The 17,406-nt window shown below is 37.5% G+C and overlaps 1 protein-coding gene across 1 annotated transcript in view; it reads left to right on the top strand.

Annotated features, from left to right (window-relative positions):
* Nucleotides 1-17,406, top strand: part of LOC100376196 (spermatogenesis-associated protein 6-like) — a 56,511-nt gene that overhangs the window by 22,753 nt on the left and 16,352 nt on the right. Inside the window, exons 6-7 of the mRNA XM_085503520.1 lie at nt 1,336-1,456; nt 10,090-10,142. Of these exons, the coding sequence (XP_085359646.1) occupies nt 1,336-1,456; nt 10,090-10,142 (174 nt within the window). The remainder of the gene's footprint in view (nt 1-1,335; nt 1,457-10,089; nt 10,143-17,406) is intronic.

Raw genomic sequence — 17,406 nt, 5'->3', positions numbered from 1 at the left:
CTGTCCAAAGTACCATGAGCCTGAAGTCTCAACCCTTTCCAGCCATTTCCTGTCCAAAGTACCATGAGCCTGAAGTCTCAACCCTTTCCAGCCATTTCCTGTCCAAAGTACCATGAGCCTGAAGTCTCAACCCTTTCCAGCCATTTCCTGTACAAAATACCATGGGTCTGAACTTTCAACCCTTTCCAGCCATTTCCTGCGCAAATTACCATGGGCCTGTAATCTCAACCCTTTCCAACCATTTCAGAGTACAAAGTACCAGGGGCCTGAACTCCCAACCCTTTCCAGCCATTTCAGAGTACAAAGTACCAGGGTCCTGAACTCCCAACCCTTTCCAGTCATTTCAGAGTACAAAGTACCAGGGGCCTGAACTCCCAACCCTTTCCAGCCATTTAATGAGCATGAACTTTCAGTTCTTTCTAGCTATTTCTGAGTACAAAGTACCATAGACAGGCACTTTTAGTATTATGCACATTTAATGATGATCAATTTTGTTGAAGCATGGGTTTCTCAATTCCATATTCTATTTAACTACAGAAAAATTTTAAGTTCAAAATCAAATCATTTGATTTTTGCTGCAGAAGCACAGTCTGCACCTTTCACACATTATGCGAGATCCTATTATAGTGAATGAAATATCACCTACTATATGTGAGAGTTTTTCTGACATGATGTGAATGAGACTTCTTTGCTTCTCACTTAATATATACGTCTTAATGTAATTCACCATTTTAGGATATATTATCATTCTGAACTAACAAATAAGTTGAATGTGGATGTGAAATATCTGCCTGATTCTATCGCATCTAATGAACTCTCACAATTGCTGTCAGTGCTCTTTAGATTAGCTTGCGTTGCCATGACACTGATAATGTGTACCTATTCAGAACACACACAAGCATTTTTAACGGATATTGCAATGTTGTTATATTATGATACCCTATTGTGTAAAAATATCGAACAATATTATTTGCAATTTGCACATACCGCTACAAAAAATGTCAGGAGAGACAACAGTAACATTTAATGTCCGGAACTGTCGCCTGGCACAAAAAACAATTAAAAAAGCAAAAAAAAAAACACTTACAATATTGGCTCTGTGCAATATTAGGCCAGCCTCTACAAACTTCCATTTTTAGCTGTATGCAATATTAGGCCAGCCTCTGAAAACTTACAATATTGTCTGTATGCATTAATTGACCAGCCTCTGAACCTTATATGGATTTGAGATAAAGAAGAATACACACATGAATGAATGCATAGAAATGAAAAATTACAGAGAAAAGTATTACTTTAATGATAATACAATCTGTGGCTAACGTTATGTATTTGCAGCAAGACACATTCAACCATCCTGTGTCTCCCAGTAAAAGTACCTGTACATCACCATTAAGACCTCTGTCTGCTCCATTGATACGCAGCCGTTCGGCATCACCAAGACGAAGGACTGAACCACGTAAGTCAAAAAACATTCTCTTTCACTCTCTGTGTTTTTCTTTCCTCTTTTTTTTTGCTCTAATTGCTGAAGGTTGAATATGATAAATATTTAGGAGTGACACATATGGTCTGTGTGAAGACTTCTAAGTGTACACATATGGTCTGTCTGAAGACTTCCAAGTGTACACATATGGGCTGAAGACTTCTGAGTGTACACATATGGTCTGTGTGAAGACTTCTAAGTGTACACATACAGTACAGTTCTCGCGGAAGCTTTGGCTTCACTTCAGCGTCAGCTTCGCTTCAGCATCGCATCGTTATGGCATTGTTATGGCTTCAGCATCGCTTCAATGTCGCAACATTAAAAAGTTAGGCGATTATCGCTTCGCTTCATTGTGGCCTCATTATGGCGACAATGTGGCATCAGCATCGCTTCATCAAACAAAGAAGTACTGTGCTCATTTCCCCCAAACCTCTTGACCGCTTCCGCTTTTGACCGGTCAATTTCCGTTTTATTTTCGACCGTGCAAAAATTCGGACTACTAAAAATTTTCTGGTTTCCATAGATCACGGTTACTAGTTTGGTAACCGTGCATATATGTTGAATAACCGTCAAAAGTTGAAATACTTTTTGTTTTAACTATCTATAATTATATGCACGCAATCTGACCCTTTGACCTAGATTTGGCTGGGATTGAATATTTTAATTGAATTGGGGCATTTCACCCAATTACCACTTCGCCCGAACGGTTTCGCCTGATTCCTCGTATGTTTGGTATTTACGTGTAGTCAAAACAAGATAACGTAGAAGTCAAAATTTGTTTTTATAAGGTGACGAACGTGAAGTTTACAACGGGGTTGTAACGTAATTTTAATGCCGTTGCATTGCGTTTTATGCCATTTGTGTATCGGGAGGAAACAATGATTTGAGGGACAGTCACATCAGTTGCAGTGTTTGCATCGGCAAGAAAACCCCGACTAAAATGCGATCATATGGTAGATTTTATGCATTTTACCAGATGTACATTTCGAATCGAAACCCCCAGTAGGCCAACTGTGTAACATCGGTAAATCGGGCGAAAAGGAAAACTGGCGAACCGGTAATTGGGCGAAGGAGTTCGGGTGAAGTGGATTTCAGGCGAAGTGACTGTACCCCTTTTAATTTCGACAATATTTCGACGTGATGCACTGCTACAAAATGTATTTAACAGAAGTACAACATGGTTGTCTGGGTTTCTTTTCCTGATTGTGTTGAGTTTACGATTTGTATAATTATTGTTGTTTCCCCCCAAGCAGAAGGCAAGCCGAAGGACCATGAAGCTAAATAGAATTCCCACACATGGACGTGGTAGGGACGTGGTATCAGTAGGGTAAAACTAACCTGTCTCACGACGGTCTAATCCCAGCTCACGTTCCCTGTTGGTGGGTGAACAATCCAACGCTTGGCGAATTCTGTGAAAGAAAATATTTCTAAGGCTAAAATAAAAATGACCTACTATTACACCTCTTTGTGTATTTGTCAATTTTGTATATATTTGGTATGATCGTAAATACCTAGAAAAATCTCGTCTTTCGTTAATAATTTCATTTGTTTGAAATGTCTACCGACCGTAGTTTGTTTCTCGAAACGGTCCCGACGTCCGTCATTCAACACAATCAGCATTTATTTATCGCAATTCATGGGGATCATGTCCCGTAATTTGCGGGCTGTACAACCAAATAATTAAACAAGACTAGTACTATTTATTGTATTTTTGTTTTACCTCGCGAAACTACAACAGAGCGTAGAGTTGTCGCGGTTAAATAGTAGCCTTGAAATCGATGGAACTTCACTACTAGTATCCATTTCTCACCTTTAAATAAAAAAATCGAAGAGCATCGGGGGATATATTATTAACCAGTCTTACAAATCGCTAGCTTTATTTTATTCGAATTCATAAAATTCACGTGTTTTCGACATTTGTTGGCAACTTCCGCGCTAAAATGGTTGAAAATGTGGGTGTGGTTTTCTCGCAAAGTCCTGTTGATAATACGGACAAATATGGTTCTGTGACCCAGGTCGTGCTCCGATCAGGTGACTCTCAGCCAATCAATGATGTTGTAACAAAACATATTTAACGCAAATTGAAGGGTCGTCGTACCATCCAATCTCCATCGTCGTTTCACAAAGTTTTTTTTGTGCTGTGACAGGCTTTGCAATTATTCACTGAAAAACATCAGTATATTTTGACAAACAGATGGGATTTTACCTCAGTTCAAAAAAAGAAAAAAAACAGGGCTGAGATACAAATCAGTTTTGCATGTTGGGAAATAAGGTAAACCAGACTAGGGTCGATGATTTTCAGTATCGAAGGACTTATGTGTGAATCATGATTTTCAAATTGTTCATCGGCTGGTCACCAAATATTTACGGCCACTCTAAATAGACACCTTTTTTTTTCTGAAGCCCAATAAATTATTCCTGCATGTCAAGCGCTATTCGATTTTTTACAGCATGTGGCTCGTTTTCATTCGAAAATATGTTTGTTAGAATACTTTTAAAGTATGTATAGATCGAGCTCAGATCACTGATCTTGACTTAATTTTGAGTATTGGTTGTCAAATTTTACCAGACCGACGCCACCACAACCATCCAATCATATGTTGGAAATGTACGCACTTGTCTTGAAACTTTGTATTAAGATGACTGGCGACGGCGCAGATGCACCAGGCGGCGTACGTGTGTATTGCATGTTTTAGTAGTCCGGGCATGGGGTCGGACTCGGCTAAAACTAAACGAAACACAGAAAAATACCACCGAAATGAGGAATCTGAATCTGCTCTTCTAGCAGCAAATAAAATGAGCGAAAAAAGGTAAATTTTATAACAAGAACAGTTTCACTTCGTATACAGCAAATTGTGTTGTATCAGAACGACGATTGCATCGTGTGATTTGAATTTATTACGATTTTCCTTCCAGTCAATATGAAACTCGTCACCTTGCCAATTGTAATGTACTTCGCAAAGTTTTTGGTGCCCAATACTCGCAACACTAAAATAATTAAACAAGATATCTTTTTAAAATGTAATTTTACTCTTGATCATATTATTTTATTCGCCTTGAATTTCAAATCGATTACATATCGAACTTCTGTACATGTTTTTATCTACTGCCCTTCTGCATGCAAATAATGAGATCATACTCATGTCACAATAAGTTGAAGCTGATGCCATGTTGATGCCATGAGACTGCGAAGCTGAGGCCACGATGATGCCACAAAATAGCGAGGCGAACACAGCTTCAATTTTCAATGACGCGAAGCTGATGCCACAATGATGCGATGCTGAGGCGACAATGAAGCCATGCGTAGGCGACAATGATGCCACAAAAGCCAAAGCTTCCGCGAGAACTGTACTGTATGGTCTGTCTGAAGACTTCCAAGTGTACACATATGGTCTGTCTGAAGACTTCCAAGTGTACACATATGGTCTGAAGACTTCTGAGTGTACACATATGGTCTGTGTGAAGACATCTAAGTGTACACATATGGTCTGTCTGAAGACTTCCAAGTGTACACATATGGTCTGTAGATTTCTAAGTGTACACATATGGTCTGTGTGAAGACTTCTAAGTGTACACATATGGTCTGTGTGAAGACTTCTAAGTGTACACATATGGCCTGCCTGTAGACTTCGAAGTGTACACATATGGGCTGCCTGTAGACTTCGAAGTGTACACAGATGGTCTGTCTGTAGACTTCTAAGTGTACACATATGGCCTGTGTGAAGACTTCTAAGTGTACACATATGGTCTGTGTGAAGACTTCTAAGTGTACACATATGGGCTGCCTGTAGACTTTGAAGTGTACACATATGGCCTGCCTGTAGACTTCGAAGTGTACACATATGGTCTGTGTGAAGACTTTGAAGTGTACACATATGGTCTGTGTGAAGACTTCTAAGTGTACACATATGGTCTGTCTGTAGACTTCGAAGTGTACACATATGGTCTGTGTGAAGACATCTAAGTGTACACATATGGGCTGCCTGTAGACTTCTAAGTGTACACATATGGCCTGCCTGTAGACTTCGAAGTGTACACATATGGTCTGTGTGAAGACTTTGAAGTGTACACATATGGTCTGTGTGAAGACATCTAAGTGTACACATATGGGCTGCCTGTAGACTTCTAAGTGTACACATATAGTCTGTGTGAAGACTTTGAAGTGTACACATATGGTCTGTGTGAAGACATCTAAGTGTACACATATGGGTTGGCTATAGACTTTGAAGTGTACACATATGGTCTGTCTGTAGACTTCTAAGTGTACACATATGGTCTGTCTGTAGACTTCTAAGTGTACACATATGGTCTGTGTGAAGATTTTGAAGTGTACACATATGGTCTGTCTGTAGACTTCTAAGTGTACACATATGGTCTGTGTGAAGATTTTGAAGTGTACACATATGGTCTGTGTGAAGACATCTAAGTGTACACATATGGGCTGCCTGTAGATTTTGAAGTGTACACATATGGTCTGTGTGAAGACTTTGAAGTGTACACATATGGTCTGTGTGAAGACATCTAAGTGTACACATATGGACTGCCTGTAGACTTTGAAGTGTACACATATGGTCTGTCTGTAGACTTCTAAGTGTACACATATGGTCTGTCTGTAGACTTCTAAGTGTACACATATGGTCTGTGTGAAGACTTCTAAGTGTACACATATGGCCTGTCTGTAGACATCTAAGTGTACACATATGGTCTGTGTGAAGACATCTAAGTGTACACATATGGGCTGCCTGTAGACATCTAAGTGTACACATATGGTCTGTCTGTAGACTTCTAAGTGTACACATATGGCCTGCCTGTAGACATCTAAGTGTACACATATGGTCTGTGTGAAGACTTCTAAGTGTACACATATGGGCTGCCTGTAGACTTTGAAGTGTACACATATGGCCTGTCTGTAGACATCTAAGTGTACACATATGGTCTGTCTGTAGACTTCTAAGTGTACACATATGGTCTGTCTGTAGACTTCTAAGTGTACACATATGGTCTGTCTGTAGACTTCGAAGTGTACACATATGGTCTGTGTGAAGACATCTAAGTGTACACATATGGCCTGTCTGTAGACTTCGAAGTGTACACATATGGTCTGTCTGTAGACTTCTAAGTGTACACATATGGTCTGTCTGTAGACTTCTAAGTGTACACATATGGTCTGTGTGAAGACTTCTAAGTGTACACATATGGCCTGCCTGTAGACTTCGAAGTGTACACATATGGTCTGTGTGAAGACATCTAAGTGTACACATATGGCCTGTCTGTAGACATCTAAGTGTACACATATGGTCTGTCTGAAGACTTCTAAGTGTACACATATGGGCTGCCTGTAGACTTTGAAGTGTACACATATGGTCTGTCTGTAGACTTCTAAGTGTACACATATGGGCTGCCTATAGACTTCGAAGTGTACACATATGGGCTATTGGAAGGCTTATAGATATGATATGAATGCCTTTATGTGCTATGTATTTAATGCTATCACATCACAATGATTATTACTCAAGCACTTTATCTGCTGCCGTTGTATGTGTGACTTTCAGCTAGCATGATTAATCTTCAGGAAAATTGACTTTTGATTTTAGCTTGAGAATTCAAAGAGCCCCTCAGTTCTAGACCGTTTATCCATTGTTGTCTGGTTATTGCCTGCTTCATTGAGATAAAATGTAGAATGTCATGTGCTAGTGTACTGTTGACATCAGTTGCAAATATGTTCATCAAGCAGTATTATTATAACTGTACAGCATCTATTTAGTTTACACTCCTTGCTTTCTCTATCTATTAAGTCTGTCTCTTTTAACTTATGTTTATATTTTTTTTATTTCCCTGCTGACTGTATGTGTTAGGATATATTTCTGGTAAAGATTGTACAATTTGTTCATTGTATAGACGTTATGTGGGTGGCAAGTACTGGGGACATCGCTATAATTTCCACCCACACCATGGCATTACAGTCAAACCTGTCAAGGTACTCACTAGTCTAGTCAACTACACATTATCAGTCATGTCATGTATTTACAAGTCTGCATCATACATGTTTAGAGTCTATTCCCTCCTTAATGCTGCTAAATTTCCAATTGTTTTCTATTATGTTCATATTTGTCAGTGTTATCTGTTATCTGATTTAGTTATACAAAAGACACATTTTCATGCAAGTTTGTACAAATTAAGGATATCCTACCGTACCCTTAAAGTGCCTGTGCAATGCCCACCCTCACGTTTCCCATTTCAGATCTGTGTCCCACTGAAATGGGCAGTTATTGGTTTTTTTGCTGAAAATGATTACTCGTATCCAAGTAAATTTGGGATATTTCTCGTGTTGTAGCCACGCCCACCTATCCTGAAACGGCCGACTGTTTCCGGATTTCCGACTCTCGCCGTAAGTGTGCCACCAAATGACAAAAATGTGAGAGGAAATCATACCCCGAGCCGTAATAACACTGGTCATTCAGTATAGTTTTAAACGATATACATTTTTCGGTCAGCGTTTTTTTCTTTTTTTTCTGTCTATTTTTTTGTTGAGAGAGTTTTTAGATGTTGTGTTGTGGGCAGTTGCAGTGAAATGTATAGTCATAGTGTATGTATTCACACGTTTCTAATCGATCCGAAAGTGCGACATCAGTGGGCGAAAGCCACTTAACCTCAGATTCTTTTTTTGTGTGGAAAAACTGTCCTCGTCCATGAAAAAAAACAACTAGGTTTAAAGAGAAACGCAGACAACGTAAACCTGGTGCAACACTTTTGAAAGAAATAGATTTCGGACCAGCCCATGATCACCGAGGCGGATTTTAGAAGAGAGAGAGACGTCCAGCAAGTGTTTTTTTGGCGATTGTGATTATCGTTTTATAGAGACCATTTAGTCCCTGTAAAAGGTAGCAATAATTTTGACAGTGACACGAAAACGAAGCGTCGGACAAACAGGAAATTACACAGTCCTGACACACTGCTAATTGTTTTCATTTTCGAAGGCTAAAAGTTTCTGAATTGTTTGGTGATTGGTGTTGAATGTCGAATTCACACCTCTGTTCTTTTTTTACCACCATGCTTGCAGCTTGATCTGCATAATAATTTATGAAATAAGAATCCGGGCTTGGTCAATGTGTTTCCACCTAAGTTTTAATTAATATGATGTTATAATAATGACAATCACGCCATGGATCACGCTAACTCGAATCCACTCTGAATTTATCTGTATGTGTGTCGATCTCGATTATTTTTGTTATCTAATTAAACGCCGCTTTTAACGCACTTGCCCTCGTCGTGACCCGATGTGTTGACCTATTTCTGAATCAACAAAATGTCAATTTATTTCCACGCAACTGTCATTTATTTAGTAACTGTGATTTGTCGTTTTTTTAATTATTTTATAGTGATCACTATAGTCTAATGTTTAGAATGTCAAAATATGTTCTCTTTTATTTTTATTTTAAAAGTTTTACTCAGACGATCGATGAAATAAAACAGTGTAGTGACGTGCCTAGTAACCTGCTAAATAACGAGATAATTCCGACGTCAAATTCTATTTTGTTTAGCGACAGTGTACAAACGTGCGCCGGTGTCGGTGACGGTCACGGTGACCAGCTACACCAGAACGAACATATTTCGCATCTAACTCAACCCCATGCAATAAAAATTGATACTATGGTCCATTCTTCCTCGACGAACAAGTACATAAGTGACAATTTAGTCAAAGACGAGAAAACTGCACAAGAAATTTGGCTTATTTACACGTATTGGCAATGCAAGCTGGCATGCGACTTCCCCTTCTGACGTCACAAGGGGAATTTCTGTATGCAAATGAGAAGCTAATGAGGGGCCTCGTTTTAAAACACACAAAAATAAAGTTGCACATTTTTTCACTTAAAAAAATAATTCATGCTTAGAAACATAAAAATTAATAATAGTAATATGTATCAATGGATAATTTTAGGCGTGAAAATAGCAGCCATTTCACAGGCACTTTAAATTATGGAAATGTCTGGCATAGCAAATTTATCAGCATTGCATTAATTATGTAGTTCATAAAAACAATGAGACTGATTAGTATGTATGTGATACAAACACTCCATTAAAGCATAGAAGGACTTCCAGGGTTTTCAAGACATGCCCATTATTAATGTGAATTTCACTAAAAAGTTTCTTGATTTAATGGCAAAAGAAATATTCTGATCTTTTTTTTTCATAATGCTATCACATGTTTTATGATGCAGTACTGTGAATACTTGATCATATTCCAACAGACTGATAATGTTATCACAGCTCATGGAATCCATCCTGTGTCACTTGCAGTATATTACGACATCAGTTTTTTGAAATTTCTTTAAATATTTTGCTTAAAAAAGTATACTTAAAATGTTAAACATTGACTGATGTCTTTCTAACTGTATGCTTGCAAATTCAATTTAGCTAGAAGTTGAATTTGCGAAAACACAGCTTAAAAACACAAAAGTACAAATGCCATATGCAGCTGCTCTCTGTATTCAGTGCACTTTCTGATACTTGACTAACACCGATATATTACTGTGACATCAAATGAATGGACTCCATGTATATGTAGTGCATGCTATGTGTTATGTTATATATTTTATTTCACTACATAGGAAGAAGTTATTGGAGCAGTAGTACCAGACCCCATAGACACTACTTCAGTCAGGTGACTTATTTAAACTACTGAAAACACATAACCCTCTAGAAGACGCCATCTATGACCTTCTTTTTTGGGCAAAGGTCAAAGGTGATGTCTTGAGGGGAGCTGAACACATTATTCACCAAAACTCACCAGTTAATGCACAATTACCAAATCTAGGAAATCCTAATCACAACTCTATAACTGGTTTATTTGGTGTTTTTGACAAAATGAAATAAAATGGGTGACACCCATTGGTAGAGAAAATTTCTATATTTTGCACCATATATTAGTCAGTACAGATATAAAGTCATAATACAAGAATCTGAAAGTATCAACTGATGCAAATTCAAAACTTTCTGAATAATTAGAGTTTACCCAGATCTACACACAACCCAGAGATACAACACTGTACCTGTTTTCCATTCATCACATGAGTATGTGACTGCTTAAGACATGACCTAGCTCCACAGGTAGCCAAAATGAATAGAAGAAAAAAAGCGTCAGCAGGCACTGTGTAAAGACCAGCAGTATTGTTCATAATTTTATCCACAAACTAAACAACTTACCTGGGATTTAGAATTACATTTTTTTTAGTATGCATGTTTATACCATCATTTCAGGGAACTGTAATTTGTACATGTGTACCAGCATTTGCATTTATTGTGTGCAAATATTTTTTTTTATCAAGTTACTACAATACTACAATTGAACTACCCATAGATGACAATATACAGATCTCATGCTACAATTAAACTACCCATAGCTGATAATATACGGGTTTCATACTACAATCAAACTACCCATAGATGACAGTGTACAGGTCTCATATTACAATCAAACTACCCATAGATGACAGTGTACAGGTCATATACTACAATCAAGCTACTTATAGATGACAATATACAGGTTTCATACTACAATCAAACTACACATAGATGACAATATACAGGTTTCATACTACAATCCAACTACCCATAGATGACAGTGTATAGATCACATATTACAATTAAATTACCCATAGATGACAGTGTACAGGTCTCATACTACAATCAAACTACACATAGATGACAATATACAGGTTTCATACTACAATCAAACTACCAGTACCCATAGATGACAGTGTACAGGTCACATACTACAATTAAATTACCCATAGATGACGAGTGTACAGGTCATATGCTACAATCAAATTACCCATAGATGACAGTGTACAGGTCCCATACTACAATCAAACTACACATAGATGACAATATACAGGTTTCATACTACAATCAAACTACCCATAGATGACAGTGTACAGATCACATATTACAATTAAATTACCCATAGATGACAGTGTACAGGTCACATACTACAATCAAACTACACATAGATGACAATATACAGGTTTCATACTACAATCAAACTACCAGTACCCATAGATGACAGTGTACAGGTCACATACTACAATTAAATTACCCATAGATGACAGTGTACAGGTCATATGCTACAATCAAATTACCCATAGATGACAGTGTACAGGTCCCATACTACAATCAAACTACACATAGATGACAATATATAGGTTTCATACTACAATCAAACTACCCATAGATGACAGTGTACAGATCACATATTACAATTAAATTACCCATGGATGACAGTGTACAGGTCACATACTACAATCAAACTACACATAGATGACAATATACAGGTTTCATACTACAATCAAACTACCGGTACCCATAGATGACAATGTACAGATCACATATTACAATTAAATTACCCATAGATGACAGTGTACAGGTCACATACTACAATCAAACTACACATAGATGACAATATACAGGTTTCATACTACAATCCAACTACCCATAGATAACAGTGTATAGATCACATATTACAATTAAATTACCCATAGATGACAGTGTGCAGGTCTCATACTACAATCAAACTACACATAGATGACAATATACAGGTTTCATACTACAATCAAACTACCAGTACCCATAGATGACAGTGTACAGGTCACATACTACAATTAAATTACCCATAGATGACAGTGTACAGGTCATATGCTACAATCAAATTACCCATAGATGATAGTGTACAGGTCCCATACTACAATCAAACTACACATAGATGACAATATACAGGTGTCATACTACAATCAAACTACCCTTAGATGACAGTGTACAGATCACATGTTACAATTAAATTACCCATAGATGACAGTGTACAGGTCACATACTACAATCAAACTACACATAGATGACAATATACAGGTTTCATACTACAATCAAACTACCCATAGATGACAGTGTACAGATCACATATTACAATTAAATTACCCGTAGATGACAGTGTACATGTCACATACTACAATCAAACTACACATAGATGACAATATACAGGTTTCATACTACAATCAAACTACCCATAGATGACAGTGTATAGATCACATACTACAATTAAATTACCCATAGATGACAGTGTACAGGTCTCATACTACAATTAAATTACCCATAGATGACAGTGTACAGGTCTCATACTACAATCAAACTACACATAGATGACAATATACAGGTTTCATACTACAATCAAACCCATAGATGACAGTGTACAGGTCACATACTACAATTAAATTACCCATAGATGACAGTGTACAGGTCTCATACTACAATCAAACTACACATAGATGACAATATACAGGTTTCATACTACAATCAAACTACCAGTACCCATAGATGACAGTGTACAGGCCACATACTACAATTAAATTACCCATAGATGACAGTGTACAGGTCATATGCTACAATCAAATTACCCATAGATGACAGTGTACAGGTCACATACTACAATTAAATTACCCATAGATGAAAGTGTACAGGTCACATACTACAATCAAACTACACATAGATGACAATATACAGGTTTCATACTACAATCAAACCCATAGATGACAGTGTACAGGTCACATACTACAATTAAATTACCCATAGATGACAATATACAGGTCTCATACTACAATCAAACTACACATAGATGACAATATACAGGTCTCATACTACAATCAAACTACCAGTACCCATAGATGACAGTGTACAGGTCACATACTACAATTAAATTACCCATAGATGACAGTGTACAGGTCATATGCTACAATCAAATTACCCATAGATGACAGTGTACAGGTCCCATACTACAATCAAACTACACATAGATGACAATATACAGGTTTCATACTACAATCAAACTACCCATAGATGACAGTGTACAGATCACATATTACAATTAAATTACCCATCGATGACAGTGTACAGGTCACATACTACAATCAAACTACACATAGATGACAATATACAGGTTTCATACTACAATCCAACTACCCATAGATGACAGTGTATAGATCACATATTTCAATTAAATTACCCATAGATGACAGTGTACAGGTCTCATACTACAGTCAAACTACACATAGATGACAATATACAGGTTTCATACTACAATCAAACTACCAGTACCTATAGATGACAGTGTACAGGTCACATACTACAATTAAATTACCCATAGATGACAGTGTACAGGTCATATGCTACAATCAAATTACCCATAGATGACAGTGTACAGGTCCCATACTACAATCAAACTACACATAGATGACAATATACAGGTTTCATACTACAATCAAACTACCCTTAGATGACAGTGTACAGATCACATATTACAATTAAATTACCCATAGATGACAGTGTACAGGTCACATACTACAATCAAACTACACTTAGATGACAATATACAGGTTTCATACTACAATCAAACTACCCATAGATGACAGTGTACAGATCACATATTACAATTAAATTACCCGTAGATGACAGTGTACAGGTCACATACTACAATCAAACTACACATAGATGACAATATACAGATTTCATACTACAATCAAACTACCCATAGATGACAGTGTATAGATCACATATTACAATTAAATTACCCATAGATGACAGTGTACAGGTCACATACTGCAATCAAACTATACATAGATGACAATATACAGGTTTCATACTACAATCAAACTACCCATAGATGACAGTGTATAGATCACATATTACAATTAAATTACCCATAGATGACAGTGTGCAGGTCACATACTACAATCAAACTACACATAGATGACAATATACAGGTTTCATACTACAATCAAACGACCGGTACCCATAGATGACAGTGTACAGGTCACATACTACAATTAAATTACCCATAGATGACAGTGTACAGGTCACATACTACAATCAAACTACACATAGATGACAATATACAGGTTTCATACTACAATCAAACTACCGGTACCCATAGATGACAGTGTACAGATCACATATTACAATTAAATTACCCATAGATGGCAGTGTACAGGTCACATACTACAATCAATCTACCCATAGATGGCAGTTTACAGGTCACATACTACAATCAATCTACACATAGATGACAGTGTACAGGTTTCATACTACAATCAAACTACACATAGATGACAATATACAGGTTTCATACTGCAATCAAACTACCCATAGATGACAATTTTCATGTTTCATATTACAATTAAACTACCCATAGATGACTGTATACAGGTCACATACTACAATCAAACTATGCATAGATGACAGTGTACAGATCACATATTACAATTAAATTACCCATAGATGACAGTGTACAGGTCACATACTACAATCAAACTACACATAGATGACAATATACAGGTTTCATACTACAATCAAACTGCCGGTACCCATAGATGACAGTGTACAGATCACATATTACAATTAAATTACCCATAGATGGCAGTGTACAGGTCACATACTACAATCAATCTACCCATAGATGGCAGTGTACAGATCACATACTACAATCAATCTACACATAGATGACAGTGTACAGGTCACATACTACAATCAAACTACACATAGATGACAATATACTGGTCACATACTACAATCAAACTACACATAGATGACAATATACAGGTTTCATACTGCAATCAAACTACCCATAGATGACAATTTTCATGTTTCATATTACAATTAAACTACCCATAGATGACAGTGTACAGGTCACATACTGCAATCAAACTACACATAGATGACAATATACAGGTCACATACTGCAATCAAACTACACATAGATGACAATATACAGGTTTCATACTGCAATCAAACTACCCATAGATGACAATTTTCATGTTTCATATTACAATTAAACTACCCATAGATGACAGTGTACAGGTCACATACTACAATCAAACTACACATAGATGACAATATACAGGTCACATACTACAATCAAATTACACATAGATGACAATATACAGGTTTCATACTACAATCAAACTACCCATAGATGACAGTGTACAGATCACATATTACAATTAAACTACCCATAGATGACAGTGTACAGGTCACATACTACAATCAACCTATGCATAGATGACAGTGTACAGGTCACATACTCCCAGGTAAAATGTATCAACACTGACACCCAGGTAAAATGTACAAACACTGACTCCCAGGTAAAATGTACAAACACTGACTCCCAGGTAAAATGTACAAACACTGACTCCCAGGTAAAATGTACAAACACTGACTCCCAGGTAAAATGTACAAACACTGACACCCAGGTAAAATGTACAAACACTGACACCCAGGTAAAATGTACAAACACTGACTCCCAGGTAAAATGTACAAACACTGACACCCAGGTAAAATGTACAAACACTGACACCCAGGTAAAATGTACAAACACTGACTCCCAGGTAAAATGTACAAACACTGACACCCAGGTAAAATGTACAAACACTGACTCCCAGGTAAAATGTACAAACACTGACTCCCAGGTAAAATGTACAAACACTGACACCCAGGTAAAATGTACAAACACTGACACCCAGGTAAAATGTACAAACACTGACACCCAGGTAAAATGTACAAACACTGACTCCCAGGTAAAATGTACAAACACTGACTCCCAGGTAAAATGTACAAACACTGACACCCAGGTAAAATGTACAAACACTGACACCCAGGTAAAATGTACAAACACTGACACCCAGGTAAAATGTACAAACACTGACACCCAGGTAAAATGTACAAACACTGACACCCAGGTAAAATGTACAAACACTGACTCCCAGGTAAAATGTACAAACACTGACTCCCAGGTAAAATGTACAAACACTGACACCCAGGTAAAATGTACAAACACTGACTCCCAGGTAAAATGTACAAACACTGACACCCAGGTAAAATGTACAAACACTGACACCCAGGTAAAATGTACAAACACTGACACACAGGTAAAATGTACAAACACTGACACCCAGGTAAAATGTACAAACACTGACACCCAGGTAAAATGTACAAACACTGACACCCAGGTAAAATGTACAAACACTGACACACAGGTAAAATGTACAAACACTGACACCCAGGTAAAATGTACAAACACTGACACCCAGGTAAAATGTACAAACACTGACTCCCAGGTAAAATGTACAAACACTGACTCCCAGGTAAAATGTACAAACACTGACTCCCAGGTAAAATGTACAAACACTGACACCCAGGTAAAATGTACAAACACTGACACCCAGGTAAAATTTACAAACACTGACACCCAGGTAAAATGTACAAACACTGACTCCCAGGTAAAATGTACAAACACTGACTCCCAGGTAAAATGTACAAACACTGACACCCAGGTAAAATTTACAAACACTGACACCCAGGTAAAATGTACAAACACTGACTCCCAGGTAAAATGTACAAACACTGACACCCAGGTAAAATGTACAAACACTGACACCCAGGTAAAATGTACAAACACTGACTCCCAGGTAAAATGTACAAACACTGACTCCCAGGTAAAATGTACAAACACTGACATGCACCCAGGTAAAATGTACAAACACTGACACCCAGGTAAAATGTACAAACACTGACACCCTGGTAAAATGTACAAACACTGACTCCCAGGTAAAATGTACAAACACTGATTCTCAGGTAAAATGTACAAACACTGACACCCAGGTAAAATGTACAAACACTGACACCCAGGTAAAATTTACAAACACTGACACCCAGGTAAAATGTACAAACACTGACTCCCAGGTAAAATGTACAAACACTGACTCCCAGGTAAAATGTACAAACACTGACACCCAGGTAAAATGTACAAACACTGACACCCAGGTAAAATGTACAAACACTGACACCCAGGTAAAATGTACAAACACTGACTCCCAGGTAAAATGTAC

The sequence above is a fragment of the Saccoglossus kowalevskii genome, chromosome 9, assembly GCF_978046115.1.
Source record: "Saccoglossus kowalevskii chromosome 9, keSacKowa6.1, whole genome shotgun sequence".
Taxonomy (NCBI): Eukaryota; Metazoa; Hemichordata; class Enteropneusta; family Harrimaniidae; genus Saccoglossus; species Saccoglossus kowalevskii.
This window is presented reverse-complemented; position numbering and strand designations above follow the sequence as displayed.